The sequence below is a fragment of the Melopsittacus undulatus genome, chromosome 2 (assembly GCF_012275295.1).
Source record: "Melopsittacus undulatus isolate bMelUnd1 chromosome 2, bMelUnd1.mat.Z, whole genome shotgun sequence".
NCBI lineage: Eukaryota > Metazoa > Chordata > Aves > Psittaciformes > Psittaculidae > Melopsittacus > Melopsittacus undulatus.
The window spans coordinates 110,805,631-110,831,220 of record NC_047528.1 but is presented as its reverse complement, the minus strand read 5'-3'; the positions used below and the strand labels follow the sequence as shown (position 1 = coordinate 110,831,220).

Sequence of the window (25,590 nt, the reverse complement as noted above, 5' to 3'; positions counted from 1 at the left end):
GTCTCACTTTTCTTGCGATTAGGAGGAAAGCATTTTCCTTTACATCTTTGGACTCTGTCCAGGTTTATGTAGCTCTTCTCCTGACTACCCTGCAACCCAGCACAGGGCAGGTGTCCAACATGGGCTCCTGGCTGCCAGGACCTCAGCTGAGATTTCAGCTCTGTTCTAGTGTCCTGTGCTGAACATGATGTAGCTAAAGACACAGGGAGAAAAAAGAAACACTTCCACAGATCACATTCATGTTTAGAACCATAGAATGGTTTGGGCTGGAAAGGACCTTAACATCAGTTCCAATCCCCTGCCTTGGGCAGGGACACCTCACACTTTACCATATTGACCAAAGATCTGCCCAACCTGGCCTGAAACACTGCCAGGGATGGAGCATTTACCACTTCTTTGGGCAACCTGTGCTTGTGCCTCACCACCCTCACAGTAAAGAACTTCTTCCTGATATATATATATACACACACACATCTATATGTATATATTTGGTGATGATAAAGGCAAGGGTCTTTACACAGTACAGACCTAGGGGTATGCAAATAGAGCCCTTAGCAAGGAATACAGAACTAGGATGAAAGTCACAGCTCTGGTAAACTGCAAAACAAGGCCAGACTCCCCTTCAGAGAACAGCTAAGCACACAACAGCAGAACTGTTCAGTGTCCCCCATACGTTATTGTCAAGTGTATTCTCTACTTTCTCCCTGAAAGACAGTCAGTGCCAGCAGAGAGGAAAGCTAGGGAATGAGGGAGCCCTCCTTTAAGGCATGCTTCAGCATTAATTTAGTCATGAGAAATATATTGACACTGTTCAAACTGGGCTTGTGCAAGTTGGTCTTTCACAGGTCTATTGGAGGTCCAGAACTGGAGGTGGAACCTATCCCACAGAGCTGATGCTTGCCTTGCAAGCCTCCTGTTACTGCTTATGCTTCCTTTAATTCTCTTAGCCACTGCCAGTCTCATAAACCATCATAGGTCTGAATAAGGTATTTGTGCAGTGCCTTTAAAAAGAGAACTCCCAACTCCACAATGGACCTGAATGTCACTACAGTCATCAGTGCTTGTTGGGTAGCTGTTTTCAGAAAGCAAAGATGTTGGTGTGCGTAAGGACTGGGATGAGGAGCAAAACAGAAGAAATACTGCCTTTCTGGAAAGGCATGTACAGCCTTTTCTGGACTAATGTGTACAGTGTTTGGCACCCTGTCTCATAAAGGACATCTGCAGATTTAAAAGGCATGCAGGCAAAAGTAATAGATGCTAAAAAGCATGGGAATCATTTAATATAAAAAGCAATTGAAAGCATTGCTTGTGTTTTCTTCAGGAAAGAGATGATCACCAAGGGCTACAGTACTATGCCCTCTGTTAATATGTTTATACTATATGAGGCTATATACAATAATCAGTGGCATAAAGTAGGGCTATCAGAAGCTTTTGCTCTCTCTGTAACATAACACAAGTACAGAAAGATACTCAAGGCAGTGGTGGCCAATTTATTGCTGAACTTTCTGATCATTGTACAGTTGGTTGGAGCTGGGGAAGCTGTTGACAGTCAATCAGATACTGTGCATTTATATACATATCATATAATGCCACAGTTACAATTAGTATCAAAAGAAATAATCCATCATGCTTCTAACTGTTAAACTAAATCCTAGGATAGGGATGAGTCCTAGTAGAGAAACAGTTTACCTCAAATCTGCCCATAGCAGTATTTGGTGCTAGCCTCTGTGAGAAGTACAATAAATGGATGTTAGATCTGACTTGCATTGGCAATTTCTATGTTCCTCTACTAGTTATTTGCATGGACCCTTGGGAGTACAACTTTACCTTGCCAGAGCCCATGGAGCTGCCACAGAGACTGGAAGTGATCACTGCACTGCCACTGATAATCCAGTATTAATGCACCTATTACACAGCTCCTGAGGAATGTCTGACTAATCTGATTGTGCTGACCTGATGAACTTTCCCAATCCCTTCCCTCTGCACATGGCAGTCATCTGTACCACAGAGTCAGCACTGCTGCCTTCAAAGTACTGCTCTTTGGAGCTGTAAATCCCAGCTGATACTCTGCAAGCTTATATCTACCTGAAAAGTTCAGCCTATTTGATCCTAGTGTAAAGAGATGACACTGGTGGTGGTGAAGAGCACAGCTACAGCAAACAGCTGCCACTTAAACTTCATTGCCTGGTCTGCTATATGTGAGCCCTTCTCAGTAGAAGATTTGGTTATCATTTACAGCAGAAAGCCTTCCTTCCATATGGGAATTTGGGTGAAGATGACCTGAGTACACTTGTAGTGGGCCACTATGGAAAATATTGTAACAAGGAGACAGTGATTTTAAGCAAAATCTAGGCAGAGTTTAACTATCAGTACTGGATGTAGAGAGCCATGTATTAGCATGAGTGACCACCTTACAACATGAGCACATACCACGATGTTACTATGCATGTCCTTAAACAACACCTGTATGTACTGCTTGTGAGAGCTTGGTCCTCTAGAGATATGTCAGACTGTAATGTTCTCAGTGAACCCTGGTATATCTATTATTGTACAGGTTCAAGACTGATAGCTTTGTGCAGCTGGAAGAATAATATAAAGATATGAAGAAGAGTGAGGCCTGCCAACTCCCCATCAACAGGAACCCTGTGCAGTGTGCTGAGATCAATGAAGAGGGGATGGTTAGTACAGCAGCAGCCATGGTTCTCAGCAATAGAAGGGATTGCTGTCACCTCTCCTATAATTTCCATCCTTCATAAAATAAACCACTTAGCCAGCCTTGAGTGTCCATGAGTTTCTTACTGAAATCACCTAAGAACTGGTACCTCCTTGGTGCAAACCAATAGTTAACTTGTTCTCCTCAAAAGGCCTTTTCCAGAGTCAGTAAATCATTGGTAAATATGCTTAGTGCCACCTTAGAGTTCACCAAAAGAGGTCAGATTCTGCTCCACCACTAGCCCACTAATTCAGTTCCCAACTATATGGGGCAAACTGCATCTCATTAGAAAATAGCAGTCCTGATGCACAGATGGGGCCAGAGACATTATTTCACTGCAACAGAGGAAGAAATCCTGCACCTGGAGCAGGTAGGGTGTAAGTTTCCTGTTCTCTGGAAAACCGTGACGTTCCACTTTCCTCCCCCTGATCCTCGTGTGCAAAGCAGGCTGTGAAATACACATGCAGTGCTTATGCCCATAGAACCATAGAATAGTTTGGGTTGGAAGGGTCCTTAAAAATCTGGTTTCAAACCCCCTTCCATAGGCAGGGACACCTTCCAGTAGACCAGGTTGCTCAAAGCCCAGTACAACCTGGCTGATGCAGATAAGGTAAAGTGGTAAGTTTATCTAGGTGAGTTGCTAGTCACAATGGTCTTTGGATATAAAACACTTGGACTCAGACATGAGGCTCCTATTCCCTTGCAGACACAATGCACAGATTAAAAATTTCAGAGCAACTGAGGACAGAGCACACACTTTGACACTTTTCAGCACATTGCAGGTAACCTAAATATCATTCATAGTCTTACTTTGTTGCTGGAGTAGTACTACAGACAAGAAACTGCTGGCACGCTTGCTTAGAGTTGTTCCCTCTGGGGCAGTCATGGGAAGAGTACTGTATTTGCATTGCTTTCCTCAGCTGCCAGGTGTAGCAACAGAGATAAGCTCTTATGAAGCAGGGATGGCAGTGAGGATGTTCTGCCTCACGCCAGCTACCCATGGGCCAAGGCTAGAATTCCACTTACACAACCACAGTCCTCTTCCAGAGCACAGGCTGTACCGTCTGGCTGGCACCTGACAATAGACAGTCTCCCTTTCCAAATCTTTATACAACCAGTGCTCCCTAGGTGAAGCAAGTATTGTCCTTCCATCAATAGGCTGATTGAACTGAAAACAAAGAGCTGATTCAACTCTAAGCCATAAAAAAGGATCCATAGGGACTTGCTCCCTCTAAGGAAGCAAAGAGAAGATGGTGCCTTCCAGTGCACCTCGCTTGCAGGATACAGGGCCCTGGGGGAACTGCTGGCCCGCTTACATGCAAAGCAATTGTCATCTGGCTGATTTTTCATTTCATCTGTGAAACTGCTCCATTGTAAAGCTATTTCGTCAAGTGGGAGAAAGCATCCCTCATTTCCCAACAAAAGAAGATCCATTTGTTTCCTTAGGCACAATTTACTCTTTCACATTTCTGGGCTTTGTTGTATTCTTACCTGACAATCTGAGAGTGCTTTTGATGTGAGAGCTAGCCAAATTTGAAGGTGAGACTCGATAACCTGGGGAAGTACAAAGAGAATCTAACACTGGGTGACATTTACCTCCTCTCCTGCCCATAAGGAACACAGTAGCCCATCTTCTTCTATAGTCTGCTGTGCTGGATGCCAGTCTCACTTCAAAGCCACATTAATGTAGACTCTTTAGAGTGACTTTGATGGAGCCTCTCCAGATTTAAGCCAATGCACTCTAGATTGGAATAAATCATACCTCCTCATCCATACGTGACGTACAAATTCCCTCCTGCCACTTTTGAATTTTGTCCTGTTGAGCAGGTTGACATCTAAAGGAGCCTCTCAGAGCAGAATACCAACACCAAAGGGGCAAACACTGGATCGTAACAAGAAACCCTATAAATCTAAGTCTTGGCGTGGATGCTCAGATAAAAGAACACTTTTCTGGCATAGAGTCACTCAAAAGATGTGAAAAGAATGAAGAGATTTTCCTTCTTACATCAATCCCTCATTGCCACTGAAGAAAGCCCACTTTGGAATCCATACCCTTATCCCATCTACTTCTTGATACATCAAGGATGGCTTAGAATCTGCCCTACTGTACAACTGGGAATGCCTGAGGTTCCAGATAAACTAATACTGGTTTCCTAAGATATTACCAACAGACAGGTATAGTATGTGGAACTGAACAAGGAGAGCTGAGGGCTGTCAGGGCAGTTAGCAACTGGTATAAAGAATCAACCAGCCTCTCGCCAGCTCCATGAACACTAAATATTGACCATTAAAAATCATGCATTTCTCTATCTAGTTAGTAATTCCTTTCTTTTCTTCTTTCTTTTTCATCCCACCCTTAGATGAAGGCAAGAATCTCTTCTGAATAGAAATGAATTGCCCTTTTGCTTGTGTTTGCACCAAAGATACCCATGGCTAACACCATAGAGCCATTGTAGTAAATGCAATGAACATCACTGCACTCAAGTAGCAAGGCCAGCACGCCTCATGGGTGTAGCAGCCAAGCATGCCATGGCAATCAGCTAACCCATGACACTGGATGAGAGCCAATTTGATTTATTTTTGGCATCCTGACACCGCATACTACTGTGCCAGTCTTCGATCACAGGAACAGTAAGAGGTGACCTTTGAAAGCCAAGGGGACTGATGGAGCTGAAAGAGGATCTGCCCCCAGGCTGGAGGACCACTGGAGTGGCAGATGCTTGGTCGCCCTCCCTCTTCTATGGTTGATCACTGTGGTCATACCGGCAACCACCAGTGCTGTGTTTTGACTGGGAGAAGGGTCAAGACATGGATACATCTTTTAGTCTATGGGAAGAGGAAGTACCAAAAGAGAAACAGGGATATTTAAAGAGATGAGAGGGAGAAATAGGATTAAGATAGGGAAAAGACAATAAAGCCTTTCTGTCAGGAAATATTTCCTCTCTTTGGGAACTTCTGTACTGTGATGATGCTCTATTGTGAGATATTCTTTAAGGAGAAAGCAGCTTCTTACTATTCTGGACATTGTGCTGTGTGTTCTGCTAAGTGTGTTGCAGAACACAACCCAGCATCCTCAGGTGGACAAGAAGGCCTGTTCAATCTTTTTTGCATTCCTTTCTTGGATGGCTCTGGGGGCACCTACCCAGCTGTCTGAGTTTGTGATTGGAAGGCTGGTATCATACTGGGATAGGAAAAAAATCTATATCCATTAACATTTTAAAGAGACTATCAGTTTGACTGTGGCCACACACTTGCCATGTTTGCCTTCTGCAAACATTGGCAAGCTTGAGTATCCCTGCATGCATATTGAATAAGTATAAAGAGATGCACATCCTGGCCTTGAACACTCAAACAATCACTGAAAACTCATTTTAAAATATATATTTGATTGTAGACTTTCCAACTTAACTCTGTTGGCCAGATATTTACATAAGTAACAGTATCATGTGCAAATGCATGTGAAATCGTGCATTTAAATAGCTACTTCAAATGATGTGGCCATGAATGGTCAGCCACTTCAGATGATTTTAAAGCCAACAAGAGCATGGGGAAAATACCTGCAAATAATTTAGATTACTGCATAGAACTAAACCATTCTTTGATGACTGGTGACTCAAACGAGGTAACATTAAGCAAATTAAATAGGCTGCTACTATGAATTTCCTACCTCTATCCATTAGAGCACATAAACCTGAATAAAAATAGAATGTTAATTCAAAGCAGAATCACTATTCCTGTTTAGGAATAAGGCATCCCAGGTTTGAAATAACAGTTAATTATCACTCATTATCCTGTTCACAGAGAACCCCAAAGCACTGATTCCCTCTGTCCTATTTTTGCCATTGATGTTTATACCTTTGCCCAGGTATAAAAACAATGCAAGTACAGCACGCAACATGACAAATTAGATTTCACAAATCACACTGCATTTATCTTGCCACTCAGCTCATCATACAAAGGAAGAACAAAGGGCTGGAGACCTGGACAGCAAAAAGCCAACTTGGACAATGCAACTTCATGGCTTATCTCTAGAGATGTTTACATGAATGGAGGTAAAACCAGTAACTCTTTGTTACTGTGTACATTCAGTTCAGACTCATGCTCTTGATGGCTGCTCCCTTTGTCCATATATTAAATCATAAATGTTCTACATGAACTCCTTTTGTAGTACTTATCTGTCCTTTTGGATAACTGTTCTTTCTTATCTGTTCCCTTTGTTGAGCAGGAACAGAGTCGCCTGAAGTCCCAAATTAGCTATGAAGCTTAGAGAATAGGAATTGTTATTTGTGGGGAAAAAAGTGGTGGACCAAATGAAATAATGGAGAAACACCAGTAAGTGCAAGATTGGATGCTAAGGCTCTGTAATATTTACATCAGGCTGTTTAGGAATATCAAGGTGATATATCCCATTTTTACCCCAACAAGCTAATAAATGCAAGAATGACCTATACAGCTGAATGTCTCATGAATGTGGAGGCCAGTTATACTTGACACTGCCTCTGCACATGTGGTGCCTACCTTTGATGTTATTGTGTTGTTTACCTTGTCTTTCTTTGACAATGTGAGGAAGGTAAAAAAACAAGAGCAAAAGTATCCTCAAGTCTTTGATGCATTTTCTACCCAGCTCAGTATCGCAATTCAAAACAAGCTCTTTATGGTTTGTAAACACTATGCCTCTGTCAAAAATGTTCACTTTTGCCTCTCAAAACTTTCCACCTCTTCCCAGGGGAACTAGTTAAGCAGCATTGCACTCAGGCAAGAACAAAGTATTGAAAACATCTCCTAGAGTGACTGTTTGCACTCAATGTTCTCTTCTGTCCTCACTCACTGAGCTGTCAGAGCCTTTAATCTTCCCTTTCCATAACTTATCCTCTTACCATGAGGGTCTGACCCAGCTGACAGGTCTTAAAAGCTTCATGCAACTATGGCTGTAATGGGCTACTTCAAGTGCAGAGACTATAAGTATTTGTGTGGATGGAATTATAAGCAATGCTGATAACAACACATTCCTGACTAAGATATGGTTTGCCAGGAATCTCATCCATTCACAAGATAGGAAAAAGACCCTACTTGATCATCCCACCAGCAAGACTAAATAGCCTCTTGCAGTATGAGAACTGTCTCATACCAGACATAGAAGAGACCAGGGGAGGTATCCATTTGTGAAGATCCCCATTCCCTAAGCGAGACATCCACTCACCTGTCTTCTCTTCGGTTTGGCTGCTCTCCACTGTCTCCATTTGGGGTTGCGCTGTTGCCTTGGCAGTAGCATCCTCTGCGGCAGGGGTGGTGGTGGTGGCAGTGGTGTCAGCAGCAGGCACGTCGGCTTGTTTAGGCTCCTCTTTGTCTTGGGCTTCATCAGCCTTCAAGGACGGCGAGTTATCAGTGGAAGCTTTAGTGGCACTTTCCGTTTCGGCAGCAGCAGCAGCAGGCTTCTCCTCGGAGGAGGCAGCAGGAGCGGCAGCCTGCGGGGCTGGCTGCTCTGAGCCCGTATCGGCGGCTCCATCCCCTTTTTTCTCCTCCGCTGGTGCACTGCTGTCTTTGCTGCCCTCCTCCACCTGGGCACTGTCAGCAGTGGCAGCTTCTGTGGCAGTGGGAGCCTCGGTCTCTTTGTTCTCAGCCGCTCCACCGGCGGGACCTTCCTCCTTCTTGTCAGCGGCATCAGTCTCGGATGCTGGAGCATCTCCCTTCTTCTCCCCCTTGAGCTTTTTCCTTGTTATGTGTCCGCGGAAGCTGGCCTGGATTTTGGTGGCTGCCTTATGAGCTTTATCTTCTGGTTTGATGCCATCTTGTTCAATCTTTTGGTCCCCGTCCTCATTTTTTTCAACCTTTGAAGAAGAACAAGGGAGGAGAGCAAAGAAGAAAACAGGGAGATGAGTTAAGGTTTCTCCAGGTGCAGCTCAGGCTCTGGTTTTACTAGGAATGTCCCACCTTCTCCTCCTGCTACCCAGTGACACGTTTCAAAGCAGCCTTCTATTTGGTATGGGTTCGAAGCCAAGTGGCTCTAATTCCATCCTAGGGCTGGACAGACACAGGGGGTTTGTAAAAGGGATTTAAAGCACATCATCATTTCTGCCAGCAACGCTGAGAGCACCTTGGCTCTGTGGAAAGGCTTGTACCAGCTCCCTTGTCTTTACCCCCATGATTTATTTTCCCATCCATTTTGAAATACACTGATTTTTTATCCCCTACTCCTTTACAAAACACTCTGCCAAGGGGAATTCACATGGTCCTTCCAAACCAAGTTTGATTTGCCTTCAAGTCTTGGTTTCTTTTTAATGACACCTTGTTTCACAGGTGTGTGACTCTAATAACACTGAGTGTTTTGTCCTTTATAGCTTTTTGGCTTGGGATTGCCAACAGAGACTAGTATTGCTGCCTGCCCCACTGCAGTTGCGTGCTGTCAGACATACACACATATTCACAGCATATACTCCTCATAAACACCCTGCTTTGCAAGCACTCCAAGCACTTCACTCCCTGCTCATGGTTTCAATGAGGGAATAATAGGCAGATGGATATCAGTGTTCCCAATCTCAGCAGATGATTATTATTTCTCTGTTGGAGGAATTCAGCCTTGCAACAAAGAACAGGCATTCGCCACGTTTTTTAAACATAAGCCATGCATTAGAGTCTTAAATGGAACCAAAGCAGAGCCTGTTCCTCATGCTGGTCTGCTGCAGTTAGATAACTTTCAGCTTGCCAACCCCCACTGAATCTACAGGACATACTATGCTTCACCCCAGTAACTTAGCAGCCCTTGGGCAAGCAACAGTTCAGCTGCATATTGACAGGACACTGTTCTATTAATATTCCCATTGGGAAGCATTCAAAGGAGATACAGGGAAGCAGAACCACTGGCCTTTTTGCTGTCTGCACCTGGTTTCCAATACTGGCTCAGGTCACAAGAGAAGGAGAAGAGCTGGCTGAGAAAGACAGCAAGGATTTACTCCTGGGTGGAAAGAGGAATCCACTCCTTAGGCCATCACAACTGAGAGGAACCATCTGGGGAAAGGGCCAGGACTAGAAGAGCAGCGAGAGGGGAAAGGCTATATATGAATTCATAGAATCATAGAATAGTTAGGGTTGGAAAGGACTTTAAAATCATCCAGTTCCAACCAAGCCCCCTGCCATGGGCAGGGACATATCACACTAAACCATATCACCCAAGGTGCTGTCCAACCTGGCCTTGAACACTGCCAGGGATGGAGCATTCACAACTTTCCTGGACAACCCATTCCAGTGCCTTACCACCCTAACAGTAAAGAATGTGAGTGAATATGCAACTGATATTAATACACAGAATTCAGCACAAGGAGGTTTCATGCTCCTCACCATGCCCAGGGACAAAATGGTTGTTGTACCTATCAAAGGGGCACAGACAAGCAGTTATGTCTGCACTTCCCCAAGTGTATTAAGTGACATGGTATGGAAAGCAGGCTTTCATGTTCATCTCATCATGTCAGGAAACAGACGATGGTAATGTGTAAAGACAATGCAGATGCTGGCATGCTGTAACCCTTCATGTACATCTTTTACTTACACAGCTAACTCTGCACTGTATTATTCAGCATGCGGGGCAAGCTTTCCAGCCTATTTCAGTACAAGGGGATGGAAACTAATTGGAAGTACCTTTAAACCAGCATGTTCACAGAAGAGCTGTGATCCAGCCAGGGTAGTGCAGCTCTGCACAGGCTCATCCATCCTGCTCCTTAGGTGAGTTTTGCAGCTTGTAATAAGTCCTGTGTTGCTGTGCCAACATAACTACGAATACCCAGACTAGCTGGTTTAAGGAAAGCTCTGTAGCCATAGCAATTTGGAGACAGACTAGGTACTTCCAGGCAGTAACACTTGGATCCCCTAGCTTTGACTAAGGACTGTAACCAGTTTCAAACAGCAGCAGGACTGGGAGACTGGACAGTTTAGACATGACTGCAAGACCCTAAAGGTCCAGGCTCATATGCTCTCCTCCTGCAAAACCATCAGTGAATGTGACAAAACTGTTAATTCCTGAGTAAAAATGAAAACCATTGACTTGAAGGGAGATTTGTCCTGCCACTGGCCTTGTACCTCTCACATCCCACATACCTCCCTGTGCCAACCAGGGAAGCTATTATGAAGTGTTGAATTCAAGCCTCTGCCTCCAGAGGTGTTACCTGGTACCTGGGCTATGAAGCTCTGAGGTTTATCTGCTTCCCACTGCTAACAGGAGGCCTTGGCACAGGAAGAAGCACAGCAAGAACCAAGCATCCTGCTACCCAAGCTGAACTTGCAGAGACCTGTGACTGCCAGCCAGCCCTGTACCTGGCAGGGAATGGGAGAGCATTCCTTCCCTCCAGGGAGGCCAGACTGAAACCTCTCACCCACACCTACTGCATTATAGAGCTAAAAGTCTCCTTTGCTGTTCCGATGACATCATGGTCCTCTTATCCCAGTTGGGATGACATCAGTTTGAGTCCTTGCCAGATCACAAGGTTTGCAGCTATAAAATGGATTTCCAACAGGGCACTTTCAGCATAATTTCAGATGTAAAAGATAAGAAATATGAAGCTGGGGCAGAGGTGGAGTTTAAGATCATGGATGAAAGAAATGTACTAATAGTTTGTCTGTGCCAACTGTGGCCCTCAGCAGCCCCATTTCTATTCAGTCCTTCCTCACTGAAGCATTTGAAATGACTTCAGGCTACTGGCCTGCATCTACTTCTGGGGTAGGACATGGTATCCTTTCAGTATGTGTGTCATGTTGTATAACAATGGGCTGGGTGAGAAACAGATTGTTTCAGAGGCAAACTTATGCTCACACAGACAAAGGCTCTTCATCTGTGGATTATGCACACATTAGATAAGCTTTAATTAAGGAAGCTGCTCAAAAATAACCTGTATATATAGTGAAGCTCCTAGAAAGCGATTTATCTTCCTTGGAAAGCTAAAAGGGTGAGTCAGCCCTGCCAGGGTGTATTCAAAAGCATCTTAGTGGAAAACAAGAAATCTGCCTGTCTTATCTATCTGCCATGCGTGTATGACATCTTGGCTGGAGTACTGTGGCTGGAATCAAGTGACAATTATTACTAGTGTTTGTACAGAAACCAGGGCTCCCAGCCAAGAATCAGATCTGGTAAGATTAAGTTTTATATACTAGTATTTCATCACCCCCCCCCCCTTCATTTACACATTTATGTGTAAAGTAAATTCATGCTAGTCATTAGCATTGCCATATTCATGATATTGTGAGTCTGTATTCAATGTATTGTCATTTTACACGCAGCAAATATCCTCTGTTTCATTTATTGTGGAACAAATCACAGACTCTTCCATGGCAGAAGAGTTGAAATCACTGAGGTGGGTGGGTACATAGCTATATGGATGTATAAATGGACATATGTATTCAGGAGCATCTCCACATCCCCATTGAAGCCAGTGTGCAAAGCTTTGCCTTCATGAACACACTGCTAAGCTTTGATGTCTCTGTCTACACAGCCCACAACATCTTTCCAGTTCTAGAGGGATGATCCCCTCACCATCTCCATCTGCTTGTCTGCCACACCTCCAGGTTTCTAGGACATCCCTTTCCCAGGCAGACAGCTCCTATGAGACTTCCCTTTGCTGTCACACAGTGCAGAGTAAGAGATACGACATCAGTGTTTACAAGTTAGGTTTTAGGTACCAGGAAGATAGAAATGGCATGAAGCCATGACCCTAAGAAGACTTCTGATCTCTGGCAACCTTTCCACCTTCCATCTCCAAGCCCACAGCTTACAGAGGGGTCAAAATATGGCAAAGAATGAAGACAGTGTTACTATAGCCTTCAGGCCCTTCTAAATGTCCCACTTACTGGTACATCAGGAAAGGAAAAATGAAGAAACTAGATATTTTCCAGATATTCCATATGTTTTCAGCCACACACAGGCAAAGAGAAAGAAGGAAGGGGACTGATTGCTTGGTCTTTGCTTGTTGTTTGCATACTTGTTTCTTGTGATGTACCTCATTGCCCATCCTTGGAAAAATAATTAAATAGGTTTGTATTTGGGATGCTGAGATGGAGAGATCAAGAAAGAACTGACTGTTCCATTAAAAGGTCTTTCAGTATTATCTTATCTCCTCTGTCCTTATAGATCTCCTTTCCTGGTGTTTCTCTGCCTATCAATGTACAGCATGTACCAACCTCCTTTAATGTTCATCCCAGGATCCAGCTGCTGTACACTCAGTCATCACTGATATCCCGCTCCTTTCTGTCCTTATCTAGGAGCTCCTCTTTAACGTAACACCAAATCCCACATCCCTTCCATTCACATTGCTGTCTCCTGGTATTCTGAAACCTGTGTGCCACAACTCCAGATTTAGGATTTACACAGCTTTTACCAGAGGAGGCATTAGCATTGGCCAGGGCCTTGACATCCATAGGACCAGTGACAGTTATCAATAAGCCGCTTCAAAACCCAACTTCATAACCAATGATACCCAACTATTAAGATAAAAAAACCAACCCTTGTTCTCCATGCAAAGACATAGGGACCTAAAGTCATCCCTTTCTCATGACACATGCATTAAGGTATGGAAATCTTTCCTTCAGTTAGCTAGGTGAATTAGCACTGAATCAACTTGTGGTACTTGTGAGGTTAAGGTGCATCCCAGCCCATACTCTAACCTTGACTACAGCAAATGCATGTTCCTACTGATGTTACTCAAAGTCACAAAGAAATGTAGGCACCTGACTCCCATTGGATTCACAGGATTGAGTCACCTGGATGCTTTTGTGAGCTCGACGTGACCTGATTTGTCTCAGAGAAGGCATTTAAGGAGCAGAATGCATCAAAGTAAACTACACCAGCTGTCTCCCCAGAAGGAGTAAAGCATGGACACATGAGAGAGAGAAAAGGCATTCACGCCTTGGGAAGTGAGGAAGTGATTTAGCACAGAGAACAGCTTTTTGTAACCCAGTTAAATGGTGTGAAGACACCTGGCTGCAGGATGGCATTTCTCAGCACAACCTGCCTGCGAGGAGAGGAAGCAAACAGAGTTCCTTTTTATTCCTAGGATGAGTATGGTGATAGTGAGTAAAACACCCTTAAGAGAAAAAAGGTTAATTCAACCCTCTGAAGGCTTGTGCACGGTGGTTCCCCAGAGTGTAACCAGCAGGGTTTCAGCTTTCCAGTTTCAAATCCTGTAACATTGGAGTTTCCACCATTTCCTCTACAAGATCCTCTCACATGTAGGAAATTTCCCCTCCATTTTATGGGCCTGGAATGGAGTCAGCTCCTGATGTCAGGCAAATGGATGGATTTTATTTACTTGTGTACAGTGACTCAGAAAAGATGTAGTAAATAATCTAAGCTAGACCTATTTAGCTATTTTCAGGAGGCATTCTCAATAAATCCATTACATTCTCCTCACCTGCTTTCTGACTCTCCCTTCTATTTGTCACCCTGCTTCTGCTAAGCTGATGATCAACCAGGGTGCCTTCTACATCGTGAAGCTGCAGTGGTTAAAAGGAGAAAGGCTCCCAGTACTCCCTGTGCTGCCTTTACATAGAATCATAGAATGGTTTGGGTTGGAGAGGATTTTAAGACCATCCAGTTCCAACCCCTCGTCATTCCGTTCAAAGCACCCAAAGTCTCAGGGGCAGGACAGGGTTGCAGTATGCCAAGGCAGTGCTTTTATAGTTAATGTCAAGAGCATGTGTATATCCTGGGGTATGGCCCGAGCATGTGAGGGCACTTGAGTGCTCATGGTCTGTGTGGGCTGTGTTGTAGGCCTTGGGTGTTCAGCACAATCAACATCCATGCTTTTGCTTCATGTTGGATCCTGGTGCATACTGTGCTGTCAGTTGTGCCTAGTCTCCATTTGGGAGGGAAATAGTTGTGTCACTCCAGAAGGAGCCAGCCAGCAGGCGTTCGCATCAAGGGACCAAAGCCTGGAAATGAAGCAGGAAGGTATCCAAGCTGACAGTGTGCATCCACTCCCAAAAATAGACCATGCTGAAGAAATTCAGCAAAGGGACCAGGTGAAAAATTTCCACTGAACTATGCTTTGATTAGAAAAGCTCATTCAATAAATACATGGTTTCTGCTGCAGATGGGCTCAGACAGAAACACAAGTCTGGATATCACTGCACTAAAGAGAAGGTTTATCTAGGCTCACACTATGTGGTTTGTGTGGTCCCGTTTGGGGCAGTTTGGACAGTTTGAGAGTCTGAATCCCATGGGCAGGTAATGGAACCCTGAATTATTGATCTCGCTCCCACTCCTCCTTTTCTTTTTCGCTCTATTTTCCTGCTTGCTTAGTTTTGAACTCCACAGAAATGTTCAAGGAATTGTGATACACATCTAGTGGCTCCAGAGGTTAATAACACGTCCCCATGGGGGCTGGACACATTTGCTTCTGTTCTTGCTGCAGCCAAGGGCCAGACTTGCTTCCTTGAGATCTGGCGCAGAACCTCCCCAAAGTCCAGGCTTATGCAAGGTCTCTGGAGCCATTTCCACAAGAAACAGCATCTTGTGTCCTGCAGGTCCTGCCCCATTCCCTCCTTGGGAACACAGAGCTACACCCAGCTCAGGTTATGGGAAACATCCCTACTTCTCCCCAGCCAGAGTAAACTGCAGGCAGGGATTCTGCAAGCCCTTCCACTGCTGGTCTCTGTGGTCACCTTGATCTTTCCCTATTGCACCTAGGAATTATGAGGAATTTTGTGCTGGAACCATCAGTCCATGGGCAACTAGACTGAGGCCCTGTCACTAGCTCAGTATCTGCTTGTGCTCCTTGCTGGTTTGCCCAGGGTTTTTGCAGCCAGCAGGATAACAATGACAGGCTCAAGCCCCAAGTCCATCCAGTCTCTGAACCTTCTTTTTAACCTGCCTGTTAACCTTGAGTCTCCTCTGGTACCTCATTCTGGTAATGGCTGCCAACAAACACCACGAAATCTCTCAACCTAGTGATGACAGAGCTAAGTATCAACTCCCTCCCTGCTTGATGGTAAGCTCAGGGCTGTATTTGCTCTATTGTTGTTAATGCTATTATTAGTAATTATTATTATTACATTTTACTTTCTGTCACTGGAAATGGGGCAATTTATCTTCTGAGAAAGCATTTGCAAGTTCATTGGAGTCAAACATCCCCAGCAACTAGGGAAAGCAAGCCACTAATTCCCAGTGCCTTGGAAAGCTGCTCTGCTATTGCACCTTTCCCACCCAGAATATCCCCAGGCTTGACCACTGCAGAGGTGGGCATATGTGGGAATGAAACCCAGGGTGGCAAAAAGAGACACTGAGAGGTCTGGTAATGTATGAGGTTAAGGGAAGGAAAAGATAGAGCTCAAAGCAGAGAGGGAAAGGAATGAAAGTAGAAAAGAGGGAGGAAGAAATGAACCAAAAGAGGTAAAACCTGTGCAAAGCCAAGGCACTGAATGGAAGAGAGGCAAATAAATAAGAGGCACAAGAACAAAGATGTGATACAGAGGAAGGGATTGTGCAAAGGAGAGAGAAAATTACTGATCCACATCTGAAGAGTGTGACAGCAGGAGATACCAAAACAGGCAGCTAAATAGGTGAGCAGGTCTGCATGACTGACTGTGCCACAGCTGAAAGTGGTGCTGGCAGTGCCATGCCACCTCACTGCACCATCCTAGCTGTCATTTCCATGAGCACTGGGCTGGCAGTGATAGCAGTGGGGAGGCATAAGTGTCTATCAGAACGTGAGAAGCTCTCCAGAGAAGACCTGTATGACACAGCTTCTTTCACCCAAGAACCTGGGCTTGGCTGCTTGAAACCATGCCCTGTTTGTATAACTTCAGTGCTTTCCAAGCACCATAAAACTGATGAATCAGGGCTGTGATTTCAGCTGCCACTCCATAATGTGCTATACCCCCCTCCCATCCTTCAGGTAGGGCTGTCACCAAAGCACAGACATGGCTTTGATTGGAAAGATCCTTTGGGGCCACAGGCAGCTGAACACAAGACCCAGTAGCCTCAGGGCTTAATCACTTATTCTAGAGACTGGCACTGAGCTATGGGAAATGCACATGTGGCTTCGAGCCGTTTTGTTTCCTGCTTTGCTCCTCCAATGTATACAGCCCTATTGAAAAAGCAGGAGAGGGGAGGCAAGCCTGCAGTACATGCTGCTGTAGACCCTTTGTGGACACTGTTAACTTAATGTTATAAAGACCTCCAGCCAAAAAGAGCATGTTGAATAGATGCACTAGGAGAAAAAAAGCCACAAGTGTTTGGACTCACCATTTATAAGGGCTAGTAGATCACAGCCACATTTAAGTAGTCACCCAGAGCTTTTCCTAAGCTGCCTGTTGTATCTTTAAGTTGTTATTAAAAAGGGGCTTCAATAAGCTTCAAACATCTTGGTCATGAAGTCTTTATCCCATTCTTCAGTCAGGAAGCCTTAAAGCACTGCACATTGTAATGCTTCTTCCCCAGGCACAGAGTTTAGACCACTCCATATCTGCTGCATCTGCAGCACAGCCATACTGTACATCCCCCTGTGGAGGGCTTTGTGCAGCAGCCCTCCTGGCAGAGAAGGAGAGGGAAAAGGTGAGGATGAGGGAATGGGTGGGCAGGCAGGGTGCACAAAGCTTATTCCACTTCTATATAGCCTTCTGCAGATGTGATATGGAAAGTGAGTTTTCATCCTGAGAAGGACTTGTGTGTCTCTGGAATAGGAACCTTCTTCCCTCAGGATGCCATGCAAAGCCAGGCAGAAAGCACTGGGAAGTATGCAGAGATGACCTAACACCAGACAATGTGCAGTTACCAAGGGCCAGTTCAGACAGCACAGCTTTGTCACCCACTGAAAAGCAAATCATTATAGAACTCCAGGGTCCTCCAGGCTCTCCCTGTGCTCTGCAGCAGGGCTGACTCCCTCCATCTAACCCACCCTGCAAGAGCACTGCTTGTAACCAGTTTGTGGACATTACCCCCAAAGCTGATTCTCTGGGTTTCTCTGGCAGTTGATACCTTTGGTGAACTGAAGAGTTTTTCAGCCAGCCATCTGCATCTCATCCATGTTGAATCATAGAATCACAGAATGGTTTGGGTTGGAAAGGACCTTAAGATCATCCAGTTCCAACCCCCCTGCCATAGGCAGGGACTCCTCACACTAAACCATATCACCCAAGGCTCTGTCCAGCCTGGCCTTGAACACTGCCAGGGATGGAGCATTTACCACTTCTCTGGGCAAACTGTTCCAGTGCCTCACCACCCTCACAGTAAAGAACTTCCTCCTTATATCATATATCTTGAGAACAGCTTGTTTCCGCTCTCTTAGTAACACTCCTTCATATATAATAGCTCTCATACCATCCTTCTTTGCCAGATGACTCTTCCCAGCTCTCTTCAGCCCTACTTAGAGATCTTACTTTGGTTACAGAATTTACATTCGCTCTACAGAGGAATGACTAAAACGTCTCCCCAGCTTTAATGAATAATGAAACACTATACTCACAAAAATAATAATTAGCAATACAGCTAAAAATAAATCAATGTGCGGATCACACTCCCAAAGGCAGTAGGAAAAGCTGCAGCCACGAACTTAGATGGTGCTGGAAATAGCTGAGCACTTAGGGGAAAAAAGAAGAAAAGAAAGATGAGGGGACCTTAGGGATGGCCAGGTGTCTTGACATCAATCCACACAGGTTGTTGAACAGAGTCCTGAGTCTGCTCCATTTCCTGTCAGCATCCCCCAAATGTTATTCATGACATTTAGGAGTTAGCTGGGGTTGTCAAAAAGTTGGGTAGCTGGAGCAGGTGGGATGAGAAGGATGGAGTGGAAGGATCCCAAACACTTTTTAGAGGTTCCCCAAGAGTTTCCATCTGGCTCCTAATGGTGAGCTTCCAGATGAAGGAAGAGCCAAATGCATGAGGATTTATGATGATGACAACCGTTGTTATTTCTACATCCTTGCAATATATCTCCCTTGTGGTGCTGGGAAAGGAAGCAATGAAGCAAGCAATAGGACTCAAGACAATGGAGTGTGCTGAACACAAGGAAAAGCACATGCAGCACACTGGTTTACACAGGAAAAACAGTTCAGATACTTACGGGAACCAGAAAGCTTTCTCCTAGCACCATCTAAAAGACAGCTATTTCTTTGCAGGAAAACATAATTCCTGGTTCTTCAGGAAGTCACAGGACTTCCTGTGTCCAAGTTATTGACCCATTAACAATAAAACAATAAGTCCTTTATAAAACACATAGTTAAGCAAATTATAGGTCTGCTCAAATGAAGCAAAGATTATGGTATGCAAATTTGAACTTTATGTGGCCAGGTTATGCCATTAGTTGTACTCTACTTTTCAGATGAACCGATCCCTCAGCCACCAAAATAGACACAAATCATGCATGTTCCATTACAATGAATGATTTTAGAAGTATCTAAAATGTTAGCCCAGGAGTGTGGATTTCTTTTTCTTTTCTTTTTTTCAGTATCTCTTTATTTCGTTCTCCCCAGTCAGAGACAGGAAATCATCTTGTGGAACTATCACAAACTGCGTGTCATAAACACAGTGGAGTAAGTGAGCAATTTGCAAGAAACCCATTGCCTTAAGTTAGTTTGCATAACCAATTCACTAAATCCTGCTGAAAAGAAAGCAGAAGCGAAGCCTAGATACAGAATATTTTCAAACAGATGAAATCCAACAGGACTCATTTGATCCCTTCCAGAAAGAATGGGTTATGAATCCACAGACACTTTCTGTGCTCTCTAAATTCAGTCACTAACTCAAGGTTTTGGGATCTGCCTAAGCCTTAGCAATATCTGAGAGTACTCAGTGTAGAATTGGAGCACCTACTGGGGCTTTCAGGTAACTAACATTTTGATCTCAGTGCAAAGCAGAGGAAAAAGGTTTCCACCTGTATTTTGCTTTGGCTGCAGAAGCAATTATTTTGCAGCCTGAAGAAAATATAACACATTCCCCCAAGATGCCTGCCTTCTAGATTGTATTCTCACAGCACTTTACAAACACTCATGAATTATTAACATTTCAGTATACATTCCTATGCCTCAGCTCCAGTGGCTCAACATAAAACTTGATTGAAAGAGGAATTAAAGGGCTAGGTTTTAAGGAACGAATGGTGGGATCTTGACAAATGCCTGCTTGCCTTAATCCTATTGAAAGCAGTGTGAATTAGGCAGCAAGGCTCTTTGGAAAATGCTGCTGGGCTCCTGCCTATATAAATCTGATTTGTTAAGACAGTTCTGTAAATTTTGTGATACCACCCTGCCACTGTTTGGAACTAGGCTTGTAAGTATCCGCTGAAGAGTAAAATAAAGGAGATTAAAGAAGACTTAAAGTGTTAGTAGGAAATTGGGTATTTGGAGCTTAGGAAACTCAGGGGTATAAAGGTATTACATTAAGATCTTGGCCCAATTCTCTGCAGTTCAAAAGTTAAAATGCAGGAGGGGAGAGGCTTGGTGAAAGAGAACAGAGGATCTCAGCTGACAGACACCTGTCCTACAGCACTGCCATACCTCTGCTGCCAAATTCCTTTGTCATCCCAGCCCATACTTTTCACAGCGTGATTTCCTGTGGAATGTTCTACATCTTTGCTGCCTTCAGACACCTCGAGTCTGATTTGGAGCAGTGCTGAGGACTCAGAGCTGCAGCTGACAGTAACAGGAGATGTTTTCAGATACGTGCAATTGAACATAAAATACTACTCATAAAAGTCAGGTCCTCTCCTCCTCAAATTCAGTACATAAAAATAGGGAGTCCTGCTCACCAAACCCCCTCTTCGTGCTTCAGTTGCCCATCTGCAAAACCAGAGTAACATATTCAGTTATCTCCACATGAGTGTTGCAAAGATTTACTAAGTAGTGTTAGGGATGTGCTCAGAATGACAAAAAGCCCAGGAGAAAATGAGCATTTCTGATTTCAGAGCAGTTTGAATAGTATTTATTGAATGAAACGATGGGGTCACACGCTGACTTATTATGAGAGAACAAAATATTGAACAACTGCTCATTAAGTGAACATTGTCCATTCCGTGGCCCTAAATGAAGTAGAAATTCCTTGGGAAATAAAATCAGATGTGTTCCTGTTATTAGAAGTGTATGGAAATACATTGACTAGAAGAGACCACAGGTTGCACTGGCAACTGCATTTCCAACACTGGCTAGTTGTTTAATACTTGACTTAGCAGCCTTAGTAACTTCCTTCTAATTTAGTTTCTCTGTGGTCCTTTTCACACATACACCACCACATGTTTAGCTGCAGCATAAATATAGTTTATAAAATCATAGACTCATAGAATGGTTTGGGTTGGAAGTGACCTTAAAGCTCATCCAGTTCCAGCCCCCTGCCATGGGCAGGAGGAACACATTCCACTAGAGCAGTAATGTGGGACAATTCAACTTTTACCCCTGAGATCTTCCTCCCACATGGAGATACTGATGTAAAAGCAGTCCCAACATTATCAGTGTGCTGTCTGTAATATGATGTTCCTCCCTGTGGGAGTCATGCTTCAATCACTCAGTACCTGCCTGTGGCTTCAAAGCCACAAGTTGGCCATCCTTGAATTAGGCGAAGCAGGATTATCAGTGGAAAATGAAACGTTTTTCTTAGCAAAAATAGATTAATAGAAGGTAAGTTTTATCTGGCAATTTAATGAGTGCACAATTACTGCATCAGGGAAAAGCCCCCTAAAGATTTAATCATTTAATATGTACAAAAAGCTACTGAACAGAGAACTACTTTGTTCAAAGGATCAGTTATATCCTCGCCTACTTTTCAAGTAACTCAGTGGCTACCCTGAGACATCAGAGCTGGGATGGCAGGGCTGCTGCAGGGCAGAAGCACAGGGCATTGGTAAAAGTGGAGCAGAGGAATGACAGAAATCCTGTTCAGCACTTTGCTATGCTCTGTGTAACTGCATGCTGCTCCACTGCCACTGGCAGCAAACTGGCCTCCTGTTTACACCCCAGTACTTGAAACCTGTGCTGTTTAAACCCAGTGCCCATCTCCAATTCTGATTAGCTTCTCCAGGCACTTCTGTGCTGCTCACACACAGATTCCCAAGCAGCAGAATCGCTCTGTATGGTATCCTCAGAGGTACTCAGCACGCTCTGTTGTCTGCTGCGCCTGACAGCAAGAAAAGCTGAGAGGCAAGTATGCAAGAGAGAAGGTGAAAAATTACAGGTTGGGAATATCAGCATTGATGATACTATGTGAAGCTGAGATGCAGTGACTCACATGCGAAAGATGGAACTGAATGGGGCTGGATATGAGCAGGCAGAGGAATTAGGAGCACATTTTGCTCTCTGCAGGGACAGGTCAAACCCACAGAAGATAAAGAGAAGAAAGCAAGCCCTGCGCTGTAGCAGCGTGCACTTCTTCTGTAACAAAGCCAGAAGTAAGGGCTGACCAGGGGTAGGTTGAAACCCCATCTGATCTGGGAGCAGAAGGGACTACAGCATCCCCACCACATCGCTAATGCCAACACAAGACCTACATTTCCACTACCAAACATGCACCAGGTTTGAGCACACCTTTGCTTTGCAATGAAGTCTCTTTCTTCCCTACACTTGTAGCCTCTCCACTTCCATTCTAACTGGCAGAGGGACAGCATCCTTCCTCCAGACCTGCCAACAGGACCTCCTCTTTTGGCTACCTCCATGAAGTACCTCTGTGGATCACCTTGTGACCATCAGCTCTGCATCAAACAGCCAGATGTTGAACTCCAGAGGAGCAGGAGGAAGGTCTATTAAGCTGTCATGGAGGGCGATCTCAGCAGAAGGTCCTCAAAATAGGAGACAGGGTATTCTCATAAGGCATAGGCTTCAAGTCATAACTAACAATTAGATTTGGTGGGTTTACAGTGTCATTCCATGCTGGGACACCTCAGAACAACAGATGTAGGCACAACTCTTTTTCCATGCTTACAGAATGCTCTTGCTTTATTTCCCCAAGAATTCTCAATCTCTGTACTGGGATTTCTGTATTTCCATTTCAGGCTCTGCTAAGAAAAACTCTCCCTTGAGCATATTAGACTGCTTTGTGCCCCCCTGGGAGTAGTAAACTGTTTTCTGGAGGTAATTCATGGAAACAGAGGCCTAGGAGTCAACATACCAGTTCATCAGCAGAGAACATATGGAGCAATGGTGGGAAAAATTCCCAGCCGTGCTTGGCCAGAAAACTGTGACCCATTTTGGGCACAGGAGGTTTGAGGAAGGCAACACAGACATTCATAGTGTCCACAATAACAACAGTGTGTTCAGACTAGGGAGAAACCTCTGGTGTATGACTCCGCATCACCCATGTTCTTGCCTCTTCTCAGGCTCCCTGTTATGCCCAATCTCAAGGCCTCGATCTCTTTCTTAAGCCCATCCTGGTCTGGAGCTTATGTTCCAGACTGCCTCTCCCATACACAACCTCCCCACCTGGAGATCCTTCAAGGCAGCAACCAAGAGCCTAACCTTCAAGAGAACAACACCAAGCTCAGGACATAAGGACCTATGGTACCACAGCCCCGCTTGCTCCCTCAATGCTCCAGCTCAGCCCTTCCTTGGGAGAAACTCCCATGGAATCCTGTAGGCAGATGCACTCCCACAAGCACAAAGCAACTGGCAAACAAAGCAAACTATTTGCATTTGTCAAGCTGTTTCTTCCAGGTGAGGAGCAAGAAGGGAAGAAGAGAGGAACAAATCTGTACTTTTCCTGCTGTTTCTAGATTCATTTATCATGTGAATACTGGTTTAAAAGCTATTGGTTGTATGTAGAGAAAACAAGCAGAATGACTTCAGCTGATAATTCCACTTTCTTCTGTACCTCAGTTTCCTCACATACAAAGGGAGTAATAACAAGAGTGGTAGGCTTGATTTGTTAAGGATCTAAGCTGACATCTTCCGACACCAGTGACAAGTGTAGTAGTCGTTTCAGTGATAACACATTTGGCCCCTTTATGCCCAATTCTTTTGCAACCCATTGTTCATAGTCACCAGTACAAAGGAGTGTGACTCATATTACATAAAAAGCCCAATTTACAAGTATCTTTCTGGGCTCATGGTAAAGGCTGAAGCAGAAAACATAAAATGGAGACTACCTCTGAAACCTTGTGCTTTGACTTCCTTGTATATGCCTTATAATAGCCTTTATCGTATCTCCTTTTTATTGCAAGTCTCCCGCACTCCAGTTACTATAAAGGATAGACAGAGCTCACTGAGTGGGTAGCGACTTGGTATTTTCCATTATCCTAATTTCAGGCATGGCAAAGTGCCTTACTTGCCACACATCATTCAAACCCACCACTGAACGCGGAATACTATTTCCTCATGGTGTTATTTGGCCATAACATGCTTCAGGAGTCTTTATGGATGTTCTGCCAGGGAAGTAGGTGGGGTTGTTATCTCTATTTTACAGGCAGTGAAATCAGACACAAAGAGGCTAAGGTCCCAATGGCCAGAGCACCCACTAATTTTTGGTCCCTAATTTGCAATGCCTTAGATTAGCATTTCCCAGCTCTGTGTGCATTGAGAGCAGAACTCCATTCAACACCAGCTCTGCGCTTGTGCAAGTCAGACCCCAGGTGGCTCAGGCTGCGAACCCAGAAAATGAGAACACACCAATTAGTGGCCACCCATGGAAAACCTCATTTACGTGGCTTTTTCATATCACATAGGAACTCATGGCAAAAGGCAGGAAAAAGCCTAATTCTTCAAGGCAGCATTCAATTGCCAAAACATGAGACCATTCTTCTGGTTTTGAACAGTCCCCTGCCTAATTCAATACATAACCTTCATCACTGGCAGTAAATGAAATAGGAGACCTATAGAAAACACCTTCGTTTATGGCAAAACTCATTCAGTCCCTAAGTATATTCCATTCTGTGCAATGAATGACAGAGATCCTATTGAAAATATACCAGCATTTGATCTTACAATTAAGGACCACATCATTCTGCTTATACATGAAAGAAGATAAACTAAAAATGAACAGGCAACTCTTAATTAATTCTGTATTTTAAGTGTTTGACTTTGAAAATTCAATGTATGCTTAACAGAAGTGTTCAATCTCTTCTTTTAAATACATAAACTAAAAAGGAAGAAAATAGGAAATTTCATCATTTGAAATTGAAGTGGCATTCTCTTTCCTTACATTACAAAGGTACAACCGTTGCTTATTAAATGGCGTTAAACTCTTTCCACTCAAAGCTTTATTCCTCTGATCTCAACAGATACAGTCAAATAACAAATTAAACCCCCACAGCATCTATTTGAAGAAGACCCCTACCAAGAAAATTCCTGTCCAAACAGGGAAAGCTCAGCAAAATTTGACTCAGTTGAAAAGACTGCCTTTGACTATTACAATTTATCTCATCCCCCAAAAGTTGGGTAATCCTTACTATAGGCAGGGTGTCTTGTTCCCCCTTTTGTGTTGTGTAAAGGCTTTGGAATAACCAAACAAAAGATATCTTCCTGAGAGCTGTATGGACTCAGCACATGATAATGGAAAATACCATGGGTCAGCTTTAGTTCTTCTATATTCTGATGCAGCAATAGCTCTTCTGCTGCATGAAAATATATCCAGTGAAGGTGAATATTATATCCCAGCATGTTTTATTCAAGTATTCCCAGAAACCGCTGGGACACATCATAATGGGAGCAGAGGGGATTAAGCACTGAAGGTGAGTGCTGGTAGGGATACAGTACTCCAGTTGGGAATTTCTGAGTGACTGCCATATAAATGCGCTGAGACAGTTCTTGTGAGGTAGGTAGAAGAAACCACCAACTGATAAATCCCTTGTAATAATTCTCTCCTGAGTATGATGATAAAGGAACCTCAGTGTGGAGTTCCAGCAGATGTCTGTGTTGGGAAGATGGATGCTGGAGCTAAGTATAGGAAGAAGGTGAGATGCCTTGCAGAAACCATAGTCTTAAGTCCA

At 44.1% G+C, this 25,590-nt stretch overlaps 1 protein-coding gene across 1 annotated transcript in view; it reads right to left on the bottom strand.

The window, feature by feature from the left end:
* Positions 1–25,590, bottom strand: part of GAP43 (growth associated protein 43) — a 50,299-nt gene that overhangs the window by 14,059 nt on the left and 10,650 nt on the right. Inside the window, exon 2 of the mRNA XM_034060046.1 lies at positions 7,914–8,541. Coding sequence (XP_033915937.1) covers positions 7,914–8,541 — 628 coding nt within the window. The remainder of the gene's footprint in view (positions 1–7,913; positions 8,542–25,590) is intronic.